Source organism: Trichosurus vulpecula, chromosome 5 (assembly GCF_011100635.1).
Source record: "Trichosurus vulpecula isolate mTriVul1 chromosome 5, mTriVul1.pri, whole genome shotgun sequence".
In the NCBI taxonomy this organism is placed as follows: Eukaryota; Metazoa; Chordata; class Mammalia; order Diprotodontia; family Phalangeridae; genus Trichosurus; species Trichosurus vulpecula.
In genome coordinates this window covers 50,677,689-50,700,757 of record NC_050577.1, presented here as the reverse complement: position 1 = coordinate 50,700,757, position 23,069 = coordinate 50,677,689, and the positions used below count along the sequence as shown (strand labels likewise).

General features: G+C 44.0%; 2 protein-coding genes across 2 annotated transcripts in view; both read left to right on the top strand.

Moving 5' to 3' along the window:
* The first annotated feature begins 9,931 nt into the window (after positions 1 to 9,931).
* LAS1L (LAS1 like ribosome biogenesis factor) lies at positions 9,932 to 13,443 on the top strand. The gene has a single exon (XM_036761873.1). The coding sequence runs from the start codon at positions 10,213 to 10,215 to the stop codon at positions 12,616 to 12,618; it is 2,406 nt and encodes an 801-aa protein (XP_036617768.1). The 5' UTR covers positions 9,932 to 10,212; the 3' UTR covers positions 12,619 to 13,443.
* Positions 13,444 to 21,622: 8,179 nt separating this feature from the next.
* Positions 21,623 to 23,069, top strand: part of GTPBP10 (GTP binding protein 10) — a 29,424-nt gene continuing 27,977 nt past the window's right edge. Inside the window, exon 1 of the mRNA XM_036760233.1 lies at positions 21,623 to 21,781. Coding sequence (XP_036616128.1) covers positions 21,749 to 21,781 — 33 coding nt within the window. The 5' untranslated portion in view covers positions 21,623 to 21,748. The remainder of the gene's footprint in view (positions 21,782 to 23,069) is intronic.

Sequence of the window (23,069 nt, the reverse complement as noted above, 5' to 3'; positions counted from 1 at the left end):
AAGATTATAGAAATCTATATATAATATGCAGACAACCTGTATTGATAGTTTCCTCACCTGGAAGTTCCCTATGTCACTGAAATCACTTAGTCCCTATCCCTATGCCTTTGCAGCCAAATTGACCAACCTGCTGTTTCCCTACATGGAATTCGATCTCCCATCTCCATGCTTTAGTACATTTCATTCCCCTTGCCTACACTGCTCTCATTCCTTACCTTCTACCTCATGGAATGCCTAGCTTCGTTTAAGGCTCAGTTTTGGTACTACTTTCTTCAGCAGCCCCATCCTGATTATTCCACTAATCCCTAGTGCTCCCTCCCAAAAATTACTTTGTGTCTGTTCTGTGTATATTTTGTATCTAATGCTCTATGCACTGTGCTGTTTCCTTCTAACAGAAGGTAAGCTCCATGAGGGCATGGACTGTTACATCTTTTTGTCTATGTATCCTCAATGCCTTAAACAGTTCCTGCTAGAGAGTCGGCTCTTGATAAATGCTTGTTGAATACTGTCTGTTAAATACTACCCATGGGAAATTAAAAAAATGACAAGTATAGAAGTCGAAATAAATGGAAATTTAGGCAGATGTTTAAAAAGGTTGGAAGTAGACAATACTTGGAAATCACTGAAGCTTTAAACAATGAAAGAGGGGAAGTGTTTAGTCTGAAAAATAATGTTTATTTTGCTTGAAGGAAGAGACTGAAGACAAATGAAAGAACAAGCAGACAGATCTTGCAAGGGTAATTCATTGTATTAGGAATCATTTTCATCCCAACTGTGTTCAGAGATTAGCCATCATCTATAGGGCTAGAAGATGGGAGAAACGGAAGCTTAGCTTCATGAGTTTCCCATGGATAAACAAAAGCTAATGTAGGCTATAAATGAATCCAATAAATATTTACAATAATAGTTGGACATGTGGGAACTAGGAAATGTCTTGTAGTTGTCCATAAGTATTTTAGGAGTTAAAGTTTTGGGATTATGCATATGGAGGAGAGGCACCATTAGCAGGAGACTCCTTTTAAGCTTTTTTTAAAAAACTCATATATGCAGGTTTGAAGGTTCCTCCCATCTATTTTTGTCTTCTTGGGTTTTTTTAAAACTACTAAAGATAACTTCATATGGATTTTTGTTAAAGAAAATCAACGTTTATCAACTACATTCTTTTTCCTATGTAGTAGGTTCTTTAGGAGTATGCAGGCAAGGTCCCTTTGTGCCTGTTCTCCATATAGGTCCAATTCAACATGTTATACATTGACTCAGCCCCCATCCCTGGGGAAATTCCCTCTTCTTAGATCCAGATGTTAACAGATTATTTGTCCCTTCATATTGTAAAGCAAAGCAGTTTAATGAAATTAGGAAAAAGCATGATTATCTCAAGAAGCATGAAGCAACAGATAACACAGCACATAACCATCACTTACATTTCAATACCCAAATCCTCTTATCTACCCTCACAGGTTGGACTCCACTGTCTTTTCTCACTCTTCACTGCTTTACACCAAAATGGAGTCCAATGTGTCCCCAGACTTCCTACTCCTTCATCCCACAATCTGGAATCTAATCAATCTCTCATCACTCTGTGCTATGATAGGTGAACTAGTCAGTTATTCACAGCAGTGTCTCAGGTAGGTAAGAGCAGGTTTGGGGTTGAACTGATCATTCTCCATGCCTCAGAGCATCATGGAATCCTTGGCTGCCCAACATACTTGCTCTTTGAGCTGTATTGATTGTTCTTATTTAGCAGGATGGGAACAAACACTAACCCCAGGCCCTAGATACTGTGCTGCCTCAAAGCCATCAGAGAGACATTACTGCCTTCTTCATCAGTCTTGAAAGTATACAGCTCACAGAGTACTCCAGGTCTATGCAGCCATTATCTTTCTTTATTTCCATGTATTTTTCCTATGTCCTTATGTAAACTTCCACTGCTATGAGTTTATTCATACCCCCAAGGTGCTAAATATCCCAGGAGAAAGGGCAAATTAAATTATGTCAAAGCACCAAGCTTTGGTACATCCATCTTCTTACATAAAATAAAAATCAACTAAACTATGGGCAAACACAAGAGAAAATTCCCCCTACATCACAGACAGACATTGAAATTGCTGTACACTAACATTAGATATATACAGGACCACAGAATCTGAAATGACCAAAAGATTGAGTGTATCCAATGTTCCAGCTCCAAAATTCTAACTCCAAGATGGAATCTTTAAAAAATGGTAGTCTTCATGAATCTGGGGCTGCTGTTTGCAACTGTCTGTAAGAACAATTCAACATGCTTCATTCCTACATAACTAAGGGAACCAAACCATCCTGGTTTTTTATGTTACAACAAATTCACCAGCAAAAGATATAATTTCTCATTAAATTTGTATATGCTGCCTTTTGTGTGCTTTCATGGTGCAATAGTTAAGTATACAAGGGTAGCAGTGGACTAACTGATGATAGCCCAGTCCTTATGAATACGTGCTATGTGCTCTGCCTGATAAACTCTCCCATGTGGACTTTGGAGTACGTGCAGGTAATCTGTGACTATTCCCAGTCCCTTTACTATGTAGTGGAAAATAAGGCTTTCTGATTCATGCTGAGCCAGAATTGGATGTGCATTTAAAAGCCTACATACCAGCCGGATCTCTCTTTCCTGGCAGTGCTTGAGGCAAGGACTGCTGTAAGCCTCTTGGTAGGGACGGAGGTAGTAGCAGTGGCTTCCTGCTGCTAGCTACCCATCTCCCCAAATGAGCCATGAACATAGCACCTCTGAATATTCATTCATTGGCGACAGACTAGACTAGACTATTACTTTGTGAAATCTGGAAATTTCCAGTAACTGGAGTCCCCATAACAGAATTTGCTGGTAGTCAAGTCCAGTGAGGAGAGACTGGCAGGATCCAATATAGCCACGAATTAGATTAGTAGCTTAGACGTCAGTTTCTGCAAATAGAGGAATAATTTTATCCATTAGCTCTGCGGCATTTGGAAGAAAACTCAATGAGGCAAATGCTTTGTAGCAACTACTTTAAATTTCAACTCACTTTCCATTGGAACTGAGGTTGTACAGAGATTATGTCCCTTGTGTGGGGGTAGGAAGAAATGTGTCTGTACTTCTGTTCTTGCTTTATTTTCTCAGGAAAATATCCACTTGTAAAATCTAGTTGATGCTAATTGGTTAAGTAATACTGGTACAATAATAACTGGGTTAATAAATGATATAGAGAAAATATCAACTATAATTGGTAATTGATATATTAGGAAGAACACATCAAAATGGAGGCTTGAGCCAACAGAATTAGAAAGACACCCCGACTATCCCATCAGAGGAATGATTTGATCTGGAGGATCCAACTTAGCAGTTTGAGTTTGAGTTAGGACAAGTATTCCCAGAACTTATAAAGGTTACTTAAAGTAGTGAAACTCCCCTGCCCCCTTCTCTTCTGTGAGTTCTAGACACCTCATTTTCTCAATCAGCTAGTGAGTAGAGATGAAAGTATTTCTTTAAAAAAAAAAACACAAAATACTTTTCAGGTATGAGAGAATTTTTAACGTATCTTAAATGATAAGAAAAAAGTTCAAGCTCTAATGTTTCTTTCCTGAGATGGCATTTCCTGTCATGAAGAATATTTCCCCTAATTTATCATTCTTAGCTATCAGAGAGACAATTTGCATAGTAGAGAGAAATAAATGTACTTTGAAATTAATGACACATAGGAAGAGTCTAACACTAAGGTAGAAGCCCATATGACTTTATTAAAGGGATTATTACTTATTTTACATCTCAAAAGAAAAAAAGGACATGGTCTTGCTTTAGAAATAACAAGGAAAAGATTTGGAGGAAACAGTCTGAAAGCAAATCTGCCAGTGATAGAATTAGAGAACTTATAAGAAGGAAAAACTCCCCCAACATTTTATCAGCTACATTTACCTGGAGAGAAGCTTACTATATTAACTGAACAGAAATAACAGAAGTTTCAGACCATCCAGTGAAACAGCTAACATCAATAGAATTTTCTTTAAATGGAGGTTTCTGTATTTTAGGGGCAGCTAAGTGGTGCAATGGATAGAGGACCAGGCCTGGAGTCAGGAAAACCCCTCTTCCTGAGTTCAAATCTGGCCTCAGACACTTACTAGCTGTGCAACTCTGGGCAAGTCACTTAACCCTGTTTGCCTCAGTTTTTTCATCTGTAAAATGAGTGGGAGAAGGAAATGGAAAACCACTCCAGTATCTTTGCCAAGAAAACCCAAAATGGGGTCATGAAGAATAGGATGTGACTGAATAATAACAATAAAATCTGTGTTTTTATAAAATTTAGGGTCAAATTTGGCTCCCTGAAGTGTCCCAACTGCCAAATGCCACTTGGTATTCTTTCCTAAGGTAAGCAATTCCCATGTGTTAACTCTACACCAACTCCACTTTCCACAATGGTCTTTTATCCTTTTAAACTTCATGGAATACACTTTTTAGCCCATTCTCTCACCCCCTGCAACTCCTTTCTTTGTTCAACTTCTTTGTTCCTCCAGGTTTATCATCATGATTTTTCATGATTTCTTTTTGGACCAGTTCAACCCTGCCTGCCAAAGGGTCGAGTTTCAAAGGTGTTACCGCTTAAGTGAGGTAGACCTATTTTTGCTCATTTTGATCATATACTTCTGCTTTATTTCAAATCTTTTCTTACTAAGGGTTTAATCATTTGACACTGTATAAATTCAAAGGCTCCATGATTATCCCATACATAATCATATTTCTCTGCTCACCCTCCATTCCCTTCTGATTTTTACTTCCATTTCACCTTCTCTGGATGTCACTATTGAGTTTGGCCAACAATATTTGGGCATATTTTTGTATCTCCAGTCCTGTTCTCTGAGCCAAGTAGTGCCTCCGCCACTAACTACTGTTGTTGTTAGGAGAAACTTCTGGCTTTCCTGGCCTGTTCCTTCTTTGTTCAACAGGTTGTCTTATTCCTCAGTCATGTGCCCCTCCTTTCCCCTTCTCAGGAAGCCTCCTGAATATGCGGAAACTTCTATATGTGGTACATTCCATGTTAGAAACTTCCACTTTCTTAGCTGTTAGGTACCTTCCTGCCAGCGTCCTTGGGGGTGATGAGAAAACAGAAAATAATCATCTCTCATCCTAAATCAGAGCTGTACAAAATGCGGAACACCAGCGGGCCACATGAGGCCTGCAGTCCATCAGCAGTGTTTAAATTACTCCTTGACTTTGGGTTAAACACTGAGAAAGTCTGTTCTTTTAGCCTTCACTCTAGGGCAGGGCTGTCCAAAATGCGGCCCTTGCTTCCCCCCCACCCACCCTACAAGCATAGAAATTTACATAAATGCTTTAGTAAAGAGCTCTTACTAAAATGGCAAATCAAAATATATTGTCTATTGTTTCAATAAAAACCTAAGGTTGGACAGCTCTGTCCTAAATCAATCATGACCCCTGAAGTGGTCAGGGCTGTAGTTTCCCTGAAGCATGCACTCAGGAATCCTAGATTATTATGGACTCCCTGTTATGGCCTGAAAAATATTATGTACAAGGCTCCCTGGTGATATCACTGGTTGTATTCCAAACTTGTTTCTTCCCAGTCCACTGTGGAGGTATTAGTCCCTGGCTTAATATGAGGTGGTTTGATAGGCTACTAGGGTAGTTTGGAAATGTGAGGGGGTTTAGTCTAAAAAAAATGTTTATTTTGTTTGGAGGAGGGTTTAGGGAGCTGCCCTAATTAGGCAATTGGCAATTGGCAAGCACCATTCTTACAGGGATGGCCTAATACCCTATACTTGCTGTACTTGCCTTCCCTTCCCATGAGGTCTTTCATTTAAGCCACATGATCATCATTCCCATAAGGGGACCAAATAAAAGGTTCTATTGCTTCCAGCATTGAATAGCTCATTTAATTCTGTGAAACACTTTTAGTCCCAATGGACTCTGACAACTAATTGTGTGACTTTGGGCATGTCTTTTGCCTTTCTGGGGCTCTCTCTTTATCTGGAAAAACTAAGATACTGGATTTCTCTCCTCCCCTCCTCACACTCATCCACTCCATTCCACCCTAGGCCAATTATAGTAATCTATTTTCCAGGCCTATTCTCTCATCTGAGTTTCAGTTCAATATCCCCAAGTGCTTATCAGATGTCTCACTCTTAATTCACACAACGAGCAGTCCAAAACTAGATTCATCATTTCTTTCCAAAACCATTTCCTTCTTCCCTCCCCACCTCGCTCCATATCTGACAAATACAACACCCAGGCTGAAATCTGGGAGTCATTTTTGACTCCTTCATCTTCCATACCTAATCAGTACTACCAAGTTCTATCAATTCTTCCCTTTGCAATGTTTCTCCTAATGGTTAGGAGAACTGGGGTGTAGCCTTTTAACTGAGTCCAAGTTTTACAGAACAAATCCTTTTATTAAGGGGATTTGTTCTGTGAAATTTGGATTCAGGCAAAGGGCCCAACTTGAGGACCTAGAGCCTTGAGGCTATAGGTTCCTCACACCAGTAACCCTTTCTTCTCCCTTTCCACCATCTTACTGCAGTTCAATATCTTATCACCTCACGTCTATTCAGACATGACAACAACTTTTTAGCTGCCCTTGATTCCCGTCTCTCCCTCCTTCAATCTAACCTGCCCACCACTTCTGGACTAACATTCAAAATACTGATTTCATCATATTATTATCCTGCTCAAAGCTCTTCACACAGCTAGTGTCTGAGGTTGGATTTGAACTTAGTTATTCCTGAGTTTTCTTTTGTATCAGTGTCAAGTTCCCCACCTCCATAAATAACTTTATGTCTTTTTTTCCTTTGGCCTAAAATACTTTCCCTTCACTCATGCAAAAATTCTATCCATCTTAAGGCCCAGGTCAAGTTCCATCCCACCTCCCTTGACTACTCCAGTTGTAGATTTCAAAATTTTAGGATGCAGAGGAACTTTAGAGATCATCTAGTTCAGGGTTCTTAATCTGGGGGTGGGGAAAGGGCTAAAAATTTTTAATATTTTCTTAACTGTATTACAATGCAATTGATTTCCTTTGTAATTTAGGTATTTTAATTTTTGCATTTAAAAACATTACTCTGAGAATGGGTTCCTAGGCTTCACCAGATTGCCAATAGGGTCCATGACAAAAAATGGTTAAAAACCGATGCTAGAGTCAAATTCTGCAAGTGAGGAAACTGTTGAGGTCAGAGTTGGGAGAGCTGGTTCAGATGTGAAAGAATTAACTTAGACCTTCTCTGTAGCCATTGGGAGCTTTATTTTCATGAAAAAGCATCATGGGTCTCCTAGCAAGAAAGCTAAGTGACACTCTGATATTTGGCGGGGGGCGTTGTGCTTATATAGAGGTCTCAAAATGGTGATGTAGTTTTAGAGGTTAAAGATTAGGGACAGGATGAGAAAGATAGATGACAGAACAGGAGACACAAGATAAGGGAGACAGGGGAAATTCTGTGACCCAGGATGGGGGGAGACAAGGCCAGGATAAGGGGGAAGTTCCATGATTTAAGGATTTAAAGACAGGGCAGGAAGATACGGGTTAAAAATTAAAGGATTCGGGGGAGCGCAGCATAAGGGAGACAAAAGCAATTTTTTTGGTACAAGTTCAAGATAAGGGGAGCAAGGACTTTAGGGTGCCTTCAGGTTACAGAATAAACTAGGGGTTTCACAAAATACTGGAAAAGCAACCCTTAATATTATTTTTAACCCTTAGGGCACTGTATCAGAAAGAGAGGCCTGGAGAGAATAAGTTCCTTACCTATGGTTACACAGCTGGTCAGTGCCAGGACTGGAAGTCAAGCCTCTCAACTTTCAATCTAGTACTATCTCTATTATACTAAATTCTTTCATTGATCTTTCTTGCCTCTAAAATCCCACAGTATTAGTAGCTTTAAGTCTCTATGGCATTCTCCAGTCTCTGCACCAATTGGAACTATTCTCCCCCTCCTTAAACTCCCCTTTTATTTTCTAACCTATGTACATGTTGCCCTCAGTAAAATGGAAGCTCTTTGAAGGCTGGGATTGTTTTTATTTCTGCCTGTATATCCTTAGTACTATTGTGGATGTATAATATTTTCAATTGGGTTTATTTGAATATGGAGTCTTACCTTGCTGAGGGCTGGTTCACATATTTAGGATTGGGCTGAATCTAATAAAATTAAATTCCATAGAGATAAATATGAGCTCTAATTATACTTGAGTATATTAAAAAATCAGTTTCACAAGTACAAGATGGGTGAGGCATCATAAGCAGTTTGGAAAATATCTGGGGGTTTTCATGTAGTGAATGCTCAGTATGAGTCAACATGTGATGTGGCAGCCAGAAGAGCTACAGCGATCCTGGGCTGTGGGCTGCACTGAGAGGCCCTTTTTAGGGGTGCTGGGAGCACAGGAGTTTAAAGCTCCTGGCCTGGAGTAAGAAAGACCTAACTTCAAATACAGCCCCGGGCACGAGCTATGGGACTGGGCAAGTCATTTAAGCTCAGTTTCCCCAACAATAAAATGGGAATAATAATACCACCCACCCCTCCCTCCAGGTGACAACAGAATGAGATAGCATCTGTAAAGCTCTTTGACCTTCAAGCAGTATATAAATGCTAATTATGATAACCAGATTAGGAAAGAACCTAGATAATTAACAGCAGAAACTGGGAGAGTTTAGCCTGAAGGGAAGGGAGGATTGGGGAGGGGGGCTGGAATCACAAAGGGCCCCTTCAAATCTCAGAAGGAATGTCACCAGGAGGAGGGATTAGCGGGGGCTTGGCTTTGCCAACGGGCGGGGCTGCGGGAAAAGGAGGAGGGAGGAAACCTTGCAGAAAAAGCAGAGCCAATCACATTCATGGCCCCGCCTCCAGACCACGCCCCCTTGGTCTAGCGGAATTACGTGGAGCTGCTTCCGTCCTTTGTCTGGCTGCTCTGCAGTGCGGTTCCCGGCAGGCTGGGCGTTCCTTCCTCTGCAGGCTCCTCGCATCGAGCGCTTCTCGGGCTCCCATTGAGCGTGCTGGGCAGAGGTGGGTGCAGCTCGTGGTGGCGGCAGCGGTGGCAGAGGTGGCAGCAGCGGGCGGCGGTGTCCCGGCGGCGTTGGCGGCAGGTGGCAGTGTCGAAGCTGCGGTCGGTGGCTGGGGTCCCTGGCGGCGGCGGTGGGCGTGCTGTGCTGCAGTCTGCAGTAGGCACTTATACCTCGAGCTTTCCCCGCCCCCCTCCTCCTCCTCCTCCTCCTCCTCCCTCCTCACAGCCCCGCCCCTCGGGCCTGGTTCTGGCTCTGGCCTGAGCCGCACTAGGCCAACCCCCCTTGCAGTCCGGAGGTGCAGAGGGAGCTGCGGCTGCGGCGCGTGGCCCGGGCAGCGGCAGCCACGGCAGCGGGCGGACGGCCCCGACAGCGGTGTCTGGAGGCGGCGTTGGCGGACACGGAGGCGGCTGCGGCCTCGCTGGGCGGGTGGACTGGCGCGGCGGGCGGGCCACCGGGGCGGCGGCGGCGGCGGCCGCGGCGGCAACGGCTGGACGGCCCGGGCGGCGGCGTGTGGCCTTGGTGGCGGCGGTGGCAGCGGCGGCAGCGGCTGGAGGGCCCGGGCGGCCCGGGCGGTGGCGGGCTGTGGCAGTGGCGGCGGCGGCGGCGGCGGCAGTGGGTGGAAGGCCCGGGCCCCGCGAGCAGCGTGGAGCCGTCGCGGCGGCGGTCCCCAGCGGCAGGCGGACCGCAGCAGCAGCAGCAGCAGCAGCAGCAGGAGCAGGTAAACGGCCCAGCCGGCAGCCCCCAACGAGGTCGGCCCAGGCAGCGGACCCCTGCCGCATTGGTGGGCGCCGTTAGGCGGGCGGCGGCGACCAGTCCTCGGGCGGCGGCGGCGGCGAGTCCTCGGGCAGGGGCCAGCCCGCGTGCATCGGGAAGTCCGCGGGTGGCAGCAGGTCCTCAAACTGCGGGAAGCCCTCGGGCATCGGCCAGTCCTCGGGCGTCAGCCAGTCCTCAGGAATCGGCCAGTCCTCACGCTGCGGGAAGTCCTCGGGCATCGGCTAGCCCTCGGACGGCAGCGAGTCCTCGAGGGGCGGCCAGTCCACGGGCTGTAGCTAGTCCGCGGGCAGGGGCAGTTCCTCGGGCGGCTCCTCGAGCAGCAGCAGTTCCTCGGCCGGTTCTTCGGCCAAGTCGGGTGGTTCCTCGGGCAGCTGAGATTCCACTCCCAGTTCCTTCGCAGGTGGCCAGTTTGCCGGTGGTGAGCTCGAGAACCAGCATGGATAAGAAGGACGATCTTTTCTGGGCCCAGGCACGCCGGCGCAGGAAGAAGATGCGTGTCCAGGCACCAGCAGCGCAGACACCTGCGGGGCAGACACCCCCGGTGCACACCACCTCGCGGCACACGCCCCCGGTGCAGACCACCTCGCGGCACACGCCGTCGGTGCAGACCACCTCGCGGCACACGCCCTCGGTGCAGACACCCCCGCTGCACACACCCCTGGCGCAGACACCCCCAGGGCAGTCGGTGCAGCCTCTGGCGCTACCAGGAACTGAAAGTTCAGCCACAAGGTCAATTAAACGGTCCCCTGCACGGGTCCAGCCAGCGTCGCGGGCCCAGTCAGCACCACGGCTCCAGCCAGCCTCCCGGCCCCAGCCGGCGTCCAGGCCCCTTTTAGCGTCCCGGTCCCAGACAGCCTCCGGGACCCAGACAGGGACCCAGGCAGCCTCCCGGGCCCTGGTGGTGGTATCCCGGCCTCAGACAGTCTCCCGGGCCCAGCCAGTATCCAGGCCACAGTCAGCCTCCGGATCCCAGACAGCGTCCCGGGCCCAATCAGCCTCCCGGGCTCAGTCCAGGGATCCCCTGCTAGAAGAGACTAGGGGCGGCAGTGTGGTGCCCTGGCGCAGCAAGGCGGAGTGGGACCAGGTGATGGTCTACCTCTTCTGCTCTGACACCAAGCTGCAGAAGTACGCACTAGACCGAGTGACCGCCTGGAAGAGCCGCTGTGGCAATAACCTCCCGCTTGCTGTGGCCTGCACAGCTGACCTGGTGAGATGCAAAGTTATGGATGAGAACAACACTGTGGGCTCCCAAGAACTTGTCTTTCTTTATGGCATGGCATTGGTCAGGTTTGTGAATCTTATAACCGAGCCAAAGCAAAAACTGATCAATATTCCTCTGAGACGCCTGGCACATGAGATGCACATCCCAGAGTGGATCGTGAACCTTCGTCATGATTTCACACACAGGAAACTTCCCAGGTTGAATACTTGTCGAAGAGGTTGTGACTTTGTCTTAGACTGGCTTCGCCGTACCTATTGGTGCCGCCAATTAGGGAGTGACCTGGTTGAGCCCTGGGGTTCAGAGATGGATTTCCAGGAGGCAGAAATGGAGGGGGAAGAGCCTGCGGTGGTGCAGCCTGAAGTGGAGGATCTACTTTCTAAAGAGGCCAGGAAAGAAAGAGAACTATATGAGAAAATCCGGAGAGTGCTAGTCTCCTACGAAGAAGAGCAATTTAAGGTGCTCAGAGAGCTAAGGCAGCTGCCTAAGGCCATCAAGGCTTGGGCAAACTCATCCACAGAGGTGGAATGGATGGTGTCAAAAATGAAGAAGTTGACACAGGACAATGGGCCACTTGTGGTGAACATCTTGCTAAGTGATGGTTTCCTCATTCCTACTGCAGAGCAGCTGGAAGCTTTGCAGATTCAAGCAGCAAGATCCATGAATCTAAGCAACCTTGTGTTGCCCCGGTGCTTTTCCCACTTCTGGCAGCCCCTTTTGAAGGGCTTAGAATCCCAGCCATTCACCCAGGCTCTCCTGGAAAAGATGTTCACGGTGCTTCCAGAAATTGGAGACACAGGCATCCGGCCAGCCTACCTCATCAGTTGGATCAGCGAACTGCTAGTGGTCTACGGCCCCCGTGGGGAACACTTCACTTCTGGCCAGCGTGCCATCCGGAAAACATGGAAGATTGTGTGCCACAACTTCTCCTTGAATTGGTCTCAGCTGCTTGACGTCTGTCTGGATTGTGCCTGCTGGGCCACTCCCCCCATCCTCCAGCTCGTCCTCAAGACCATGGAACCAGCCTTTCCTCTAGACACCCAAGAGAAGCTTATGTGTCTCTGTACCATCTACACCCAGGGTGGGAACCCTAACTCCAGACCTAGGTCCAGGGAAGAGTCTGTGCCTTTGAGGAGGCCGGTTTACACTCTGGAAGATCTGCAGTGGCAGGTGAAGCAGTCCATGATGATTGATCGGCAGAGGGGTTACAAAGCAGCAGAGGAGGAGGAGGCAGAGACTGAGATGGCAGATCTTTCTTCCAAGACAGAGGAAGAGTTGAAGGTTAAGCGGGAGCCGGTGCGGAAAGCCCTTATGAGGGAGAGACCTGAGGTTCTAGCCGAAAAGCAGGCTGCGTTGAAGGGCTCTGCATGGCAGCTTTGCACGGACGATATAGACTGGAGTAAATATCCCTTGGGCAGCGTTCCGGGCCAGACAGATGACCCCAATGAGCTCATGCTGGACAATTACACAATGATGCCTGTTGTGGACCAACCTGCAATCCAGGAAAATGATGATTTTCCCCCTGCAGCAACATATGATTCCACAGGAACCCCCAACAGGGAAGGCTTACTGTGGACCCAGAGTGAACTACACCGCATTAAAAGCAACCTTAAGTTCTTCTAACTTTAGGTTGGGATGGGTGGTCCCTTCTCCCTTGTGCAGATACTACCCCTTTTTCCTCCACAAGTACTGGAAACCAAGGTCTTTTACCCCCTTCCCCCCTCCTCCAGTGGATTTTGGTGTAGCATCACAGATGCCATCTAGTATTCCTGAGCCTTTCCTACATGGTACCTAGCCTGAGGTCTCCCTTTAGACCTCAGGCAACAGCCAAACCCCAACTGGTTAATCCTGGTGACCCCTCACCACCCCAGAGCAAATATCATCCTGGCTCTGGTTGCTGGCACTGAACTATGACTAGTGCCAACCACTTAGATAAAAAATTAAACTTCTGATCCAGAGGAAAAACAAAGGAAGCTCAAAGTCATACAAATATTTTAACTCATTTAAAACAAATTTGTCACTCAAAAAAGAGTTTTCCAGCCCTCTGGAGCCACCACTCTATTATTGACAAGCCCCCGCCCCCAGCTCCCTTCTTTTTTCTCTCTTTTGCTTTTTAGTAATCCTGGCTTCCTCCTAAAGGCACCTCTACTGATGGTAGCTCCTTTCCTAATATCATCTCCACCCACCCACCCACTCCCACCCCCCTAATCAGCATAGCCTTACTCTCTAATGCCACTTTGATAATTTCCATATTTTATCACTAAGAATCTTTTCTTTAAAATTCAATCCATTTTTTCTTATCATTTCTTATCATATTTACCCAAATTCTCATTGCTGTAATCTGCTGATCTCCCAGCGTTTGGGGAGGAACTTTACAACTTTCTCCATTTCCTATTTTTTTTAATTGATTTTTATTTTCAATTCTGAATTCTCTACCTCCTCCATTACCCTCCCCCACTCATTGAGAAGGAAAGAAAAAAAAATCCATTACAAATATGTATAGTCATATAAAATCCCATATTAGTCATGTTCAAAAAGAAAACATGCTTCAGTTTTCATCCTGAGTGTATCAGCTCTCTATCTGGAAGTGAATAACTTTATCATGAATCCTTTGGAACTGTGGTTGGTTATTGCTTTGATCAGAGTGCTTGAAGTCTTTAAAAGTTGTTTGTCATTACAATATTGTTATTGTAAAAATTGTTCTTATCCTGCTCACTTCACTTTACATCAGATCATACAAATCTTAACATATTTTTCTGAAACCATCCCTTTTATCATCTCTCACAGCACAATAGTGTTCCATCACGTTCATATATCATAACTGGTTCAGCCATTCCCCAATTGACAAGCATCCCTTCAATTTCCAGTGCTTTGTCACCACAAAAAGAGCTGCTATACATATTCTTGTACATATGAGTTCTTTGATTTCTTCCTAGTGGAGGAATTGCTGGATCAAAGGATATGCACAGCTTAATAGCTTTGGGGGCACAGTTCCAAATTGCTTTCCAGAATAGGTAATTGGACTAGTTCACAGCTCCGCCAACAATGCATTAAAGTTGCGTGTTTTCCTGTAGCCCTTCCAGCACATGTCATTTTCCTTTTTTTGATCATCTCATGGGTGTGAAGTGGTACCTCAGAGTTGTTTTACTTCACATTTCTCTAATTACTAGTGATTTAGAGCATTTTTTCATATGGCTATTGATAGCTTAGATTTCTTCCTCTGAAAACTGCCTATTCATATCTGACCATTTATCAATTGGGGAATGACTTCTTTTCTTGTAAATCTGTCTCAGTCCTTTATATATTTTAGAAATAAGACATTCACCAGAGGAACTTGCTGCAAAGATATTTTTCCGAACAGTTTCCTATTCTTCTACTTTAAGTGCACTGGTTTTCTTTTATGTAATCAAAGTTATTCATTTTGCCTCCCATGGGTCATGAACTGTAACCCTTTCCATGGATCTGACAGGCCATTTTTTCCATGTTCCACCAAGTGCTTATGATATCACTCTGTGTATCTAAATCTTAATATCCATTTTGACCTTACCTTAATATATAATGTGAGATGTTGGTCTGTACCTAGTTTGTGCCATACTGTTTTTCTAACAGTTTCTGTTGAATAGTGAGCCCTTACCCCAATAGCTGTGATCTTTGGATTTATCAAACATTAGGTTATGTTCATTTGTTTCTGTACTGTATATTATATAATCTGTTACACTTTCTACTTCTTACTCAGTACCAAATTGTTTTAATCCCTTTGCAGTATAATTTGAGACCTGGTACTGCTAGTCCTCCATTCCTCCCGTTTTCTTTGTTTCCCTGGATATTCTTGACTTTTTGTTCTTCAAGATGAAGTTTGTTATTTTTTCTAGCTCCATAAGGTAGTTCTTTGGTAGTGCAATTGGTATGGCACTAAATAAGTTAATTTAGGTAATTATTATAATTTTTATTATATTGGCTCAGCCTACCCACGAGCAATTAGCATTTCTCCAATTATTTAGTTCTGTCTTTATTTGTGTGAAGAGTGTTTTGTGATTGTGTTCACATAGTTCTTGTCTGGGTCTTGGCAGATAGACTCCCAAGTATTTATGCTGTCATTATTTTAAATAGAATTTCTCTTTTTATATTTTCCTGGATTTTGTTGGTAATATACAGAAATGCTAATGAATTGTGTGGGTATATTTTATATCTTTCATCTTTACTCAAATTGTTAATTGTTCCAATTAGTTTTTTAGTTTGTTCTCTTGGTAAACCATCAGACCATCTGCAAAGAGTCATATCCTCTTTGCCCATGTGTGTTTCTTCAATTTCTTTTTGTTGTCTTATTGTAATAGCTAGCATTTCTAGTACAATATTAAATAATAATGGTGATAATGTACATCTTTGCTTCACCCCCAATCTGATGGAAAGGCTTCTAGCTTAGCCTCATTACAGAAAATGCTGGCTCCTGATTTTAGATAGATACTACTTGTCAAGGAAGGCTTCATTTATTCCTGTGCTTTCTAGTGTTTTCAACAGGAATGGGTGTTGTTTTTTGTCAAACACTTTTTCTGCATCTATTGAAATAAATGTGATTTGTGTTGCTTTTGTTATTAATGTGGTCAGTTATGCCTATAGTTTTCCTAATACTGAACCAGCCCTGCATTCCTGGTATAAATCTATACTGGTGATAGTGTATGATCTTTGTGATATATTGCTGTAATGTTGCTGGTATTTTATTTAAAGTTTCTGTATTACTATTCATTAGGTAAATTGGTCTATAGTTTTCATTATCTGTTTTGACTTTCTTTGGTTTAAGTATCAAGACCATATTTGTATCATAGAAGGAATTTGGTAGAACTCCTTCTTTACCTTTTTTTTTTTTTCCAAAAGTATGTGTAGTATTGGAAATAATTGTTCTTTAAATGTTTGGTAGAATTTACATGTAAATCTATCTGGTCCTGGGATTTTTGTCTCATGGAGTTCATTTAAGGCTTATTTGATATCTTTTTCTAAGGTAGGATTATTTTAATATTATATTTCCTGTTCTATTAATCAGGGCAATTATAATTTTCAAGTATTCATCCATTTCATTTCTTGGCCTCTAGTTGGGCAAAATAGCTCCTAATAATTGCTTTTAAATTCACCATTTTCATTTTTGATACTGACAATTTGGTTTTCTTTTTAAAATCAAATTAGCCAATGGCTTATCTATTTTATTGTTGTTTTCCAAGAAAACAGATCCTAGGTCCTTAGTTAGAGTTGTTTGGTTTTTTTAACTTTACATTTTGTTAATCCCTCCTTTGATTTTCAGGATTTCTGTTTTACTGTTTAATTAGAATTTTTAAACTTTTGGTTTTCTAATTTGCTTTTAGTTGTATGCCCAGTTTATTGATCTGCTTTTTCTCTCTTGTTTTAGAGATACAAATTTTCCCCTAAGTTCTGCTTTGGCTAAATCTCACAAATTGTGGTATGTTATTTCATTGTCATCATCTTTAATGAAATTATTCTTTCTATGATTTCTTCTTTGAGCCACCCATTTTTTGCGATTAAGTTACTTAGTTTTCATCTATGCTTCAGAGGCCTTTTATTAAATATAATTTTATTGCATCATGATCAGAGATGCAATTTTATTTTTGTTTTTCTCTTTTTCTTTGTGATATTTTTATGCCCTAATACAGAGTTATCAAATTCTTGGCCTGCAAAACTCCTGAGTACAGCCCTAGCCAGATTAAAATGTAATTGGAAAATGTTTAACAAAATAAATAAAAGTACAGTAGAACATAGATAATGCTGATTTGTGGTTTTCTATATCAACATGCCAGTTGGGGTTTTGTTTCTATTTTAGTTTGACACCACTGCCCTAATATATGGTAAGTTTTTGTGAAGATGCCATATACAAGAAAGAAATAGTTTCATTCCTTTCTCTTTAACTGGAAAGTTGAAGTTCTTCACTCTTACAGTTTTATTGCTTCCTCCTATAATTCATTTAGCTTTACCTTTAAGAATCTAGTTGCTATGATATTTGGTGCATGTACAGGTATAGATATTAATTCACTGATATCTTTTAGCAAAATATAATTCCTCTCTTTCTTTTAATTTAGTTTATTTTTGTTTCTGCTTTGTCTGAGATCATGATTTGCTACCCCTGTCATTTTTACTTCATCTGCAACATAATATATTTTGCTTTAGTCCCTTATTTTAACTGCATCTGTTTTGAGTATGTTTCTTATAAACAATATATTGTTGGATTCTAGTTTCTAATCCATTCTGTTATACTCTTCCATTTTTATGAGTGAGTTCACGCCACTCACATTCACAATTATGTTTGCTAGCTGTGTATTTTCCTCTATCTTCTTCTCTTATATTTATCCTTCTCTTTTTTACTTTGTCCGCCTGTTAAGAGTATGTTCTGCTTCTTACTGTTGCCTCCGTTAATTTACCCTTCCCCTTATGCCCATCTCCACCCCACTTTTCTCTTAACCTTTTTCATTTCTACCTACCTGTTGGGTAAGAGTAATTTCTGTACCAAACCCTGTGCATGTTTATTCTTCCTTCCCTGAGCCAGTTCAGATGAGAGTGAGGTTCAGTTGTCTCCCACTCCTCCAACTCTGCTCCTTCTGTTATATAACCTTTTCCTTGTGTACCCAATTTAGGTGAAATAATTTCCCCCATTATTCCTTCCCCTCTCCAGGGCATCCCTCTTTCCCACCCTTCCATTCTTTTGAGATCTTCCAGACACAATAGAATCATACCTAAGCCTTCTGTGTAATTAGATTCCTTCTAAGACCTCTAGTAATGATAAAGTTCTGAGGGGTGTCATCTCCCTATAGAAAAATGGAAGCCTTATTTAGCCCCTTATGGTTTCTCACTTGTGTTTTTGTGCTTCTCTTGAATCCTGTGTTTGAATGTCAAATTTTCTATTTGGTTCTGGTCTTTTCAGGAAAGTCATTATTAAATCATCATTAAATACCCATTTTCTCTCTGTAGGATTATACTCGGTTTTATTTGGCAGGTTTTTGTTGGTTGTGATCCTAGCTGCTTCTCCTTCTCTAAGCTTTCCATTCCTTTATATGGGAGCTACTAAATCTTGTAGGATTCTGATTGTGGCTCTGTGATACTTGAATTCTTTCTGGCTGCTTACAATATTTTCTCCTTAACTCGGTAGCTCTGGATGTGGGCTGTAATGTTCATGGGGATTCATTTTGGGGTTTTGGGACAGGATTGGTAAATTCTTTCCATTTCTACTTTGCCCTCAGGTTCTGAGATATTGTTGCAACCATTCGGCTAGCAGCTTCTGTGGGGGGGTGAAAGACCAACACAAGCCCAACAACAAAAATGCCGCCAGCACACAGGTCCTTTTGATCTGCTTTGCTAAGGAAAGCAACGTTAAAGAGTTAACAGTTTTATTTCAATCCAGCACACAAATATCATTCACTTCAGGGGAAAAAGCCAGAACCCTGAACTTCAGAGCAAATACAAACAAATTACAACCATACTTAATAAACAGACCAAATACAATTCATAGTTACCAAGAAACCATCAACATCTGGGTGAGCAGGGAGGCTCTTACAGTGGCTGCGAAGAGTCCCATGCCAACACTCCTCCAGGAGAGCCTCAAGGGAGAACACCAACCTCTGGGTTTATATATCTTGTTCAGGGTCAAAGGTGACTCACACATGCAACTTACCCATGTGAACTAAAAGCGTCGAAAAAAATGTCACTTAAACCCACGTGGTCTAAAAGCCTCATATGTCACAAGCATGTCACTCAAATCCATGCAAACTAGGCTTTCCCTTGAGGCAAGGAGGTCATCAAGGACTCCTAATTTAATCAAGGAAACAAAGGCCAAACTCTTCAAGGGCACTTGATTGAATAAGTGCTAAAAGGCCTCCTTAATTACCAATACAGATATCTGGGCAATTTTCTTTTATAACTTCTTGAAATAAGATGTCTAGGCTCTTTTTGTGATCATGGCTTTCAGGTCACCCAATAATACTTCGATTTATTTTCCTGGTTAATAGTTTTGGGTTTGTTTTTTTTTCCTGTCAGATATTGCACATTTTCTTCCATTTGGTCTTTTGATTTCTTTTAAATTTCTTGCTGTATCAATGGCGTCATTAGCATCTGTTTGGCCAGTTCCAATTTTCAAGGAGTTATTTTCTTCAGCAAGGTTTTGTACCTCTTTTCACTTTATTGCATAGTTCCCATTTTCTGTTTTTCCTCTACCACTCTTATTTGATTAAAAAAAAAAGTATTTTGTGCTCTTTTTAAAACTAACTCTTGTAGGAATTTTTGTTGGGCTTGTGTCCAATCTGTACGGAAGGCTTTGCTTGTAGAGGTTTCAAGTCATTGCCTTCTTCTCTATTCGTGCCTTGGGCTTCTCTTTCACTGCAGTAGCTCTTTATGTTTAGGTTCTTCTTTGCTCATTCTTCCAGGGGTGGGAACATGTGGCCCTCTAGGTCCTCAAATTTGACCCTTTGACTGAACCCAAACTTCACAGAAGAAATCCTCTTGGATTCTGTGAAGTTTAGGTTCAGTCAAAGGGCTGTACTTGAGGATGTAGAGGGCCACATGTGGCCTCAAGGCTGCAGTTCCCATCCCTGTTGCAGTCTATTTCTTGAATTTGGACTTTATATTAATGGTGGTTTCTGTTCACTTCGGAGTGGGATATCTGGCCTGAGCTTTTGTCTTTTTACATCTTTCTGGAGCTTTTACAATTCAGTTTGGAAGTTTGTAAGCTTTAGTGATCCCAAAGCCATGTGATTTGGGAAAAGGTCTCTGCCCTCTTGGTCTGAACCTTGCAAGTTCCTGATCCAGGTTTGAGTTTACTGACTTATGCATGGTTGAGTTTCAGTAGACTGCTCTAGAACAGAACCACTGAATTGCTGGCTCTGCAGGCTTTTGTGCTTGGCCAAAGGCTAGAACTGAGTTGCCACTGTATTCCTGGGTTCAGAGCCACACAGCTATATTTAAGGAACCTATTCTGTGCTCAGTACTTGGCTAGGGTCCCCAGCTCTCTGCTTTGGACCTGTGACCTAGAATTGGGTAATTAGCAGCAGAGATGCCAGATAGCACCTGTTTCCACACCTAGCACTAGTTCAGGGATCTCCTGGAATTTCTTTTTCCCCTGGTGCATTGTCTCAGCCCCCTTTCTCTGGGTGCTGGAGTTCCTGCTACTGGGGCATGTTCATGGTCAGCCCCTGCCCCAGTGTCTGCAGACCTCTTTGTCTTTCTAAGCTGGGCTGGAAAAATGATTCACTGTGACTTTTGTCTTGGTTTTCTTCGTCAGAATTCTATATGGAGAAATTTCTGGGTTGTTGTGGAAGGGTGCTGGGCAAGCTAGGCAAAATGCTTCCTCTCTCCTATTTTGCCTTGACCCCCAACTTCCTCTATTTTCAAAGAACCCCTTCTCCCTCTCAACCCTTGAAGAAGACAGAATTCATGCAGATGCCCCCATGAACACATTGGCCTCTCAGTTCATCAATCTCCTCACATCCCAGTCCTATTCTCTGATCACAGACCAATGCCCTTCCATCTCTGACTGCCTCATTCCTGCTAAACTAGCTGGTTCCTCGTTTTCCCCTATCTCCCACTCTTTCCTTTCAATTCATTTCAACAAACCTAAGAGATTATGAAATATGTTAGTGGAAGCAACTAAAATTAGGCCTCCTTGAAATATTGAATCACACAAAATATTGATAAATAATAATTTAAGTTACAAAATAATACAAATAAAATTTTAATTATGTCTGGTGTAATGGAATACCTGGATGAATTCAGAAGAGGGGCATTTGTGTCTCAGCTATGTGTCCTATCAAATCTCTTTAATTTTTCTGAGCTCCCCCCCCCCCCGTGTCTTCTTCCTCTGTAAAATAAGGAGAAAGATACACTACCAATCAATCAAAAAGCATCTATTAAACTTCTATATTCCAGGTACTGTAGCTAACATCTTAAGAAGCAAACACTCCCAACTCCAAGAAGCTAACCTAATAGGAGAGAATAATACAGGGTGTCCCGAAAGTCGTAGTGCAGTTTTATACTTTGGATATTAAACTTACCCCGCCCCCATCACCGTTTCGAGGCTTGTATACATGTCTGCTGCACTTAGTTTGTAACAAGGCAGGGTGCCTCTAATGTTTTTGCGGGACAGCTTCAGTCACTGAGCAGCAGCTTACGAAAGTTTTTACAAAATTCGAAAATCAACTAGTGATTATGTAGAATTTTTATAAGAAATGTCAGGATTTTAAATAGCCTTTGAAGCTTTTTTACGTTTGTAGTATTTTCAAGCCGCACTAAGACTTTTGGGACACCCTGTCTAAAGTGAATAAACACAAATCTATACAAAATAAACTACACGCTATGGGGGGGTGGGGAGTGGAAAGGGCTTCGAGCAGAAGGTGTTTCATAGGGAGCTTAGCTGAACGGAGGAGGGTGGCCATTCCCGGGACTGGCCCGGGGCGAGAAGACCAAAACTCCGCCCCTCGAGGTACCAGTTTCCTCCTCTGCAAACTTGCCCAAATTCCAGGTTTGCAGGAGCCCCTCCCACGCGGCCCCGCGCAACTTTCACTGGATCCTTCCCAACCCCGCGGCACAGAATAGCCTGGCCCACGGAGCTCTCCTGCGCCTGCGCCACGCACGTCTGCGCCTGCGCCGTGAAGGCCCAGGGCCTGGGCCGGAAAGGGCAGATCAGGGAGCCGCGGCCTGGCCGGATAACCAGGATGCATCACGCCGGCCCGCAAGGCGGCCGGGGCCCTGACTCTCCGAGGCCACCATGGTGCGCTGCTGCTGCTCGCTCCTGAGGAAGGTACGAGTATGGGAGGCCGGGCCCGCCTTCCTAACCCCGCTCCCCCTCCTGCTCCGTCCCTCTCCCCTACCCCTTCCTTGTCAAGCGCCCCCACCTGTTCCCTTCCCCTCCCCCACTCACTTCCGCCCCCGTTTCCCAACTAAATCCTCTCCCCCCTTTCCCCCAAACCAATCTTCTGCCCCTTCCCTTCTTCCCCTCTGTCGCTCTTCTCTTCCTCTCCCCATCTCCTTTCCCTTTCCACGGCCTCTCCCCATGCTCTTCTCTCTACCCTTGCCTTCATTTCTTTCTGGACACTTTCTCTCCCCCGCCCCCCCATTTTGGGCCGTGCGAAGGAAGGGGAGGATGTCCTCAGACCACACCGGGGCAGGGGGCGTGGGGGGGGCTGTTTAGCTGTAGGATTCGGGTTTTAGGAGGGTGGCCGAGGGGCATCCGCTTATTATGCGCGTGGTGCCCCCTCCGTGCCCCGGAGCTCCTCCAGAACGCAGACACGTGGGTTTGTCCCGGTGGGTACCCTCAGCCTGGCGTCCAGGAGATAAGCAAATGGCGTGGACCGAAGAGCTGCCCGGCTTTTCAGTGCCAAGATGTGCCCGGGGCACCCTCCGACCTCCGTGCCCGCCCTGCCATTGTGATTTTCGGATTCTCCTTTGAAAAGGAGGTTGGAGGGCTCCGAATGTTTACTATTTATTGCTGAAAACGTGAGTGTCCAGTTCACGTGGTGGGTTGGCTCGGTTGTGTGAAGAAAATTAGTCCGTTCTCATTTTTACACAGTTCCAGATTAAGAATCACAGCAGGAAAAATCACTGCTGCTTAAAAAAAAATCCTCTCAGCCAATAATGAAGGGGCAAGCCTCTGTTGGAAGATCCGAGTGCTAATTCTGACCTGGAGCAAATCACTTCAGCTCTCCAGGCCTCAGTTTATGTCTTCTGTAAAGTGAAGGCTTTGGAATAGACCGACTCTGCAGGCCTAGCAAGCCCACCCTCTGAACGTTACCTTGACATTAAGGTGTGTCGTAAAACGGAGTTGTTGGTGATGAGTTTTCTAGATCCCTTAAGTTTGTTGTGCCACAGACACTAGCAAGGGGCTTGTTTTGAACTTAGGAAGTTTGAAAGGCACAGGGAAAGCTGAGATCAGTAAGTTGGGCGGTGTCCCTAGAAGAGATTCTTTTCCCCAAGACCTTTAAGCTCCATTTGAATCGTCGGGTGACACGGCTGTCACCTCACAATGTCAGTCCTCCCACTAAGGATGCAGATCACAAAGTGTCCAAGCCTCCTCATCTTCTAAAATTCTT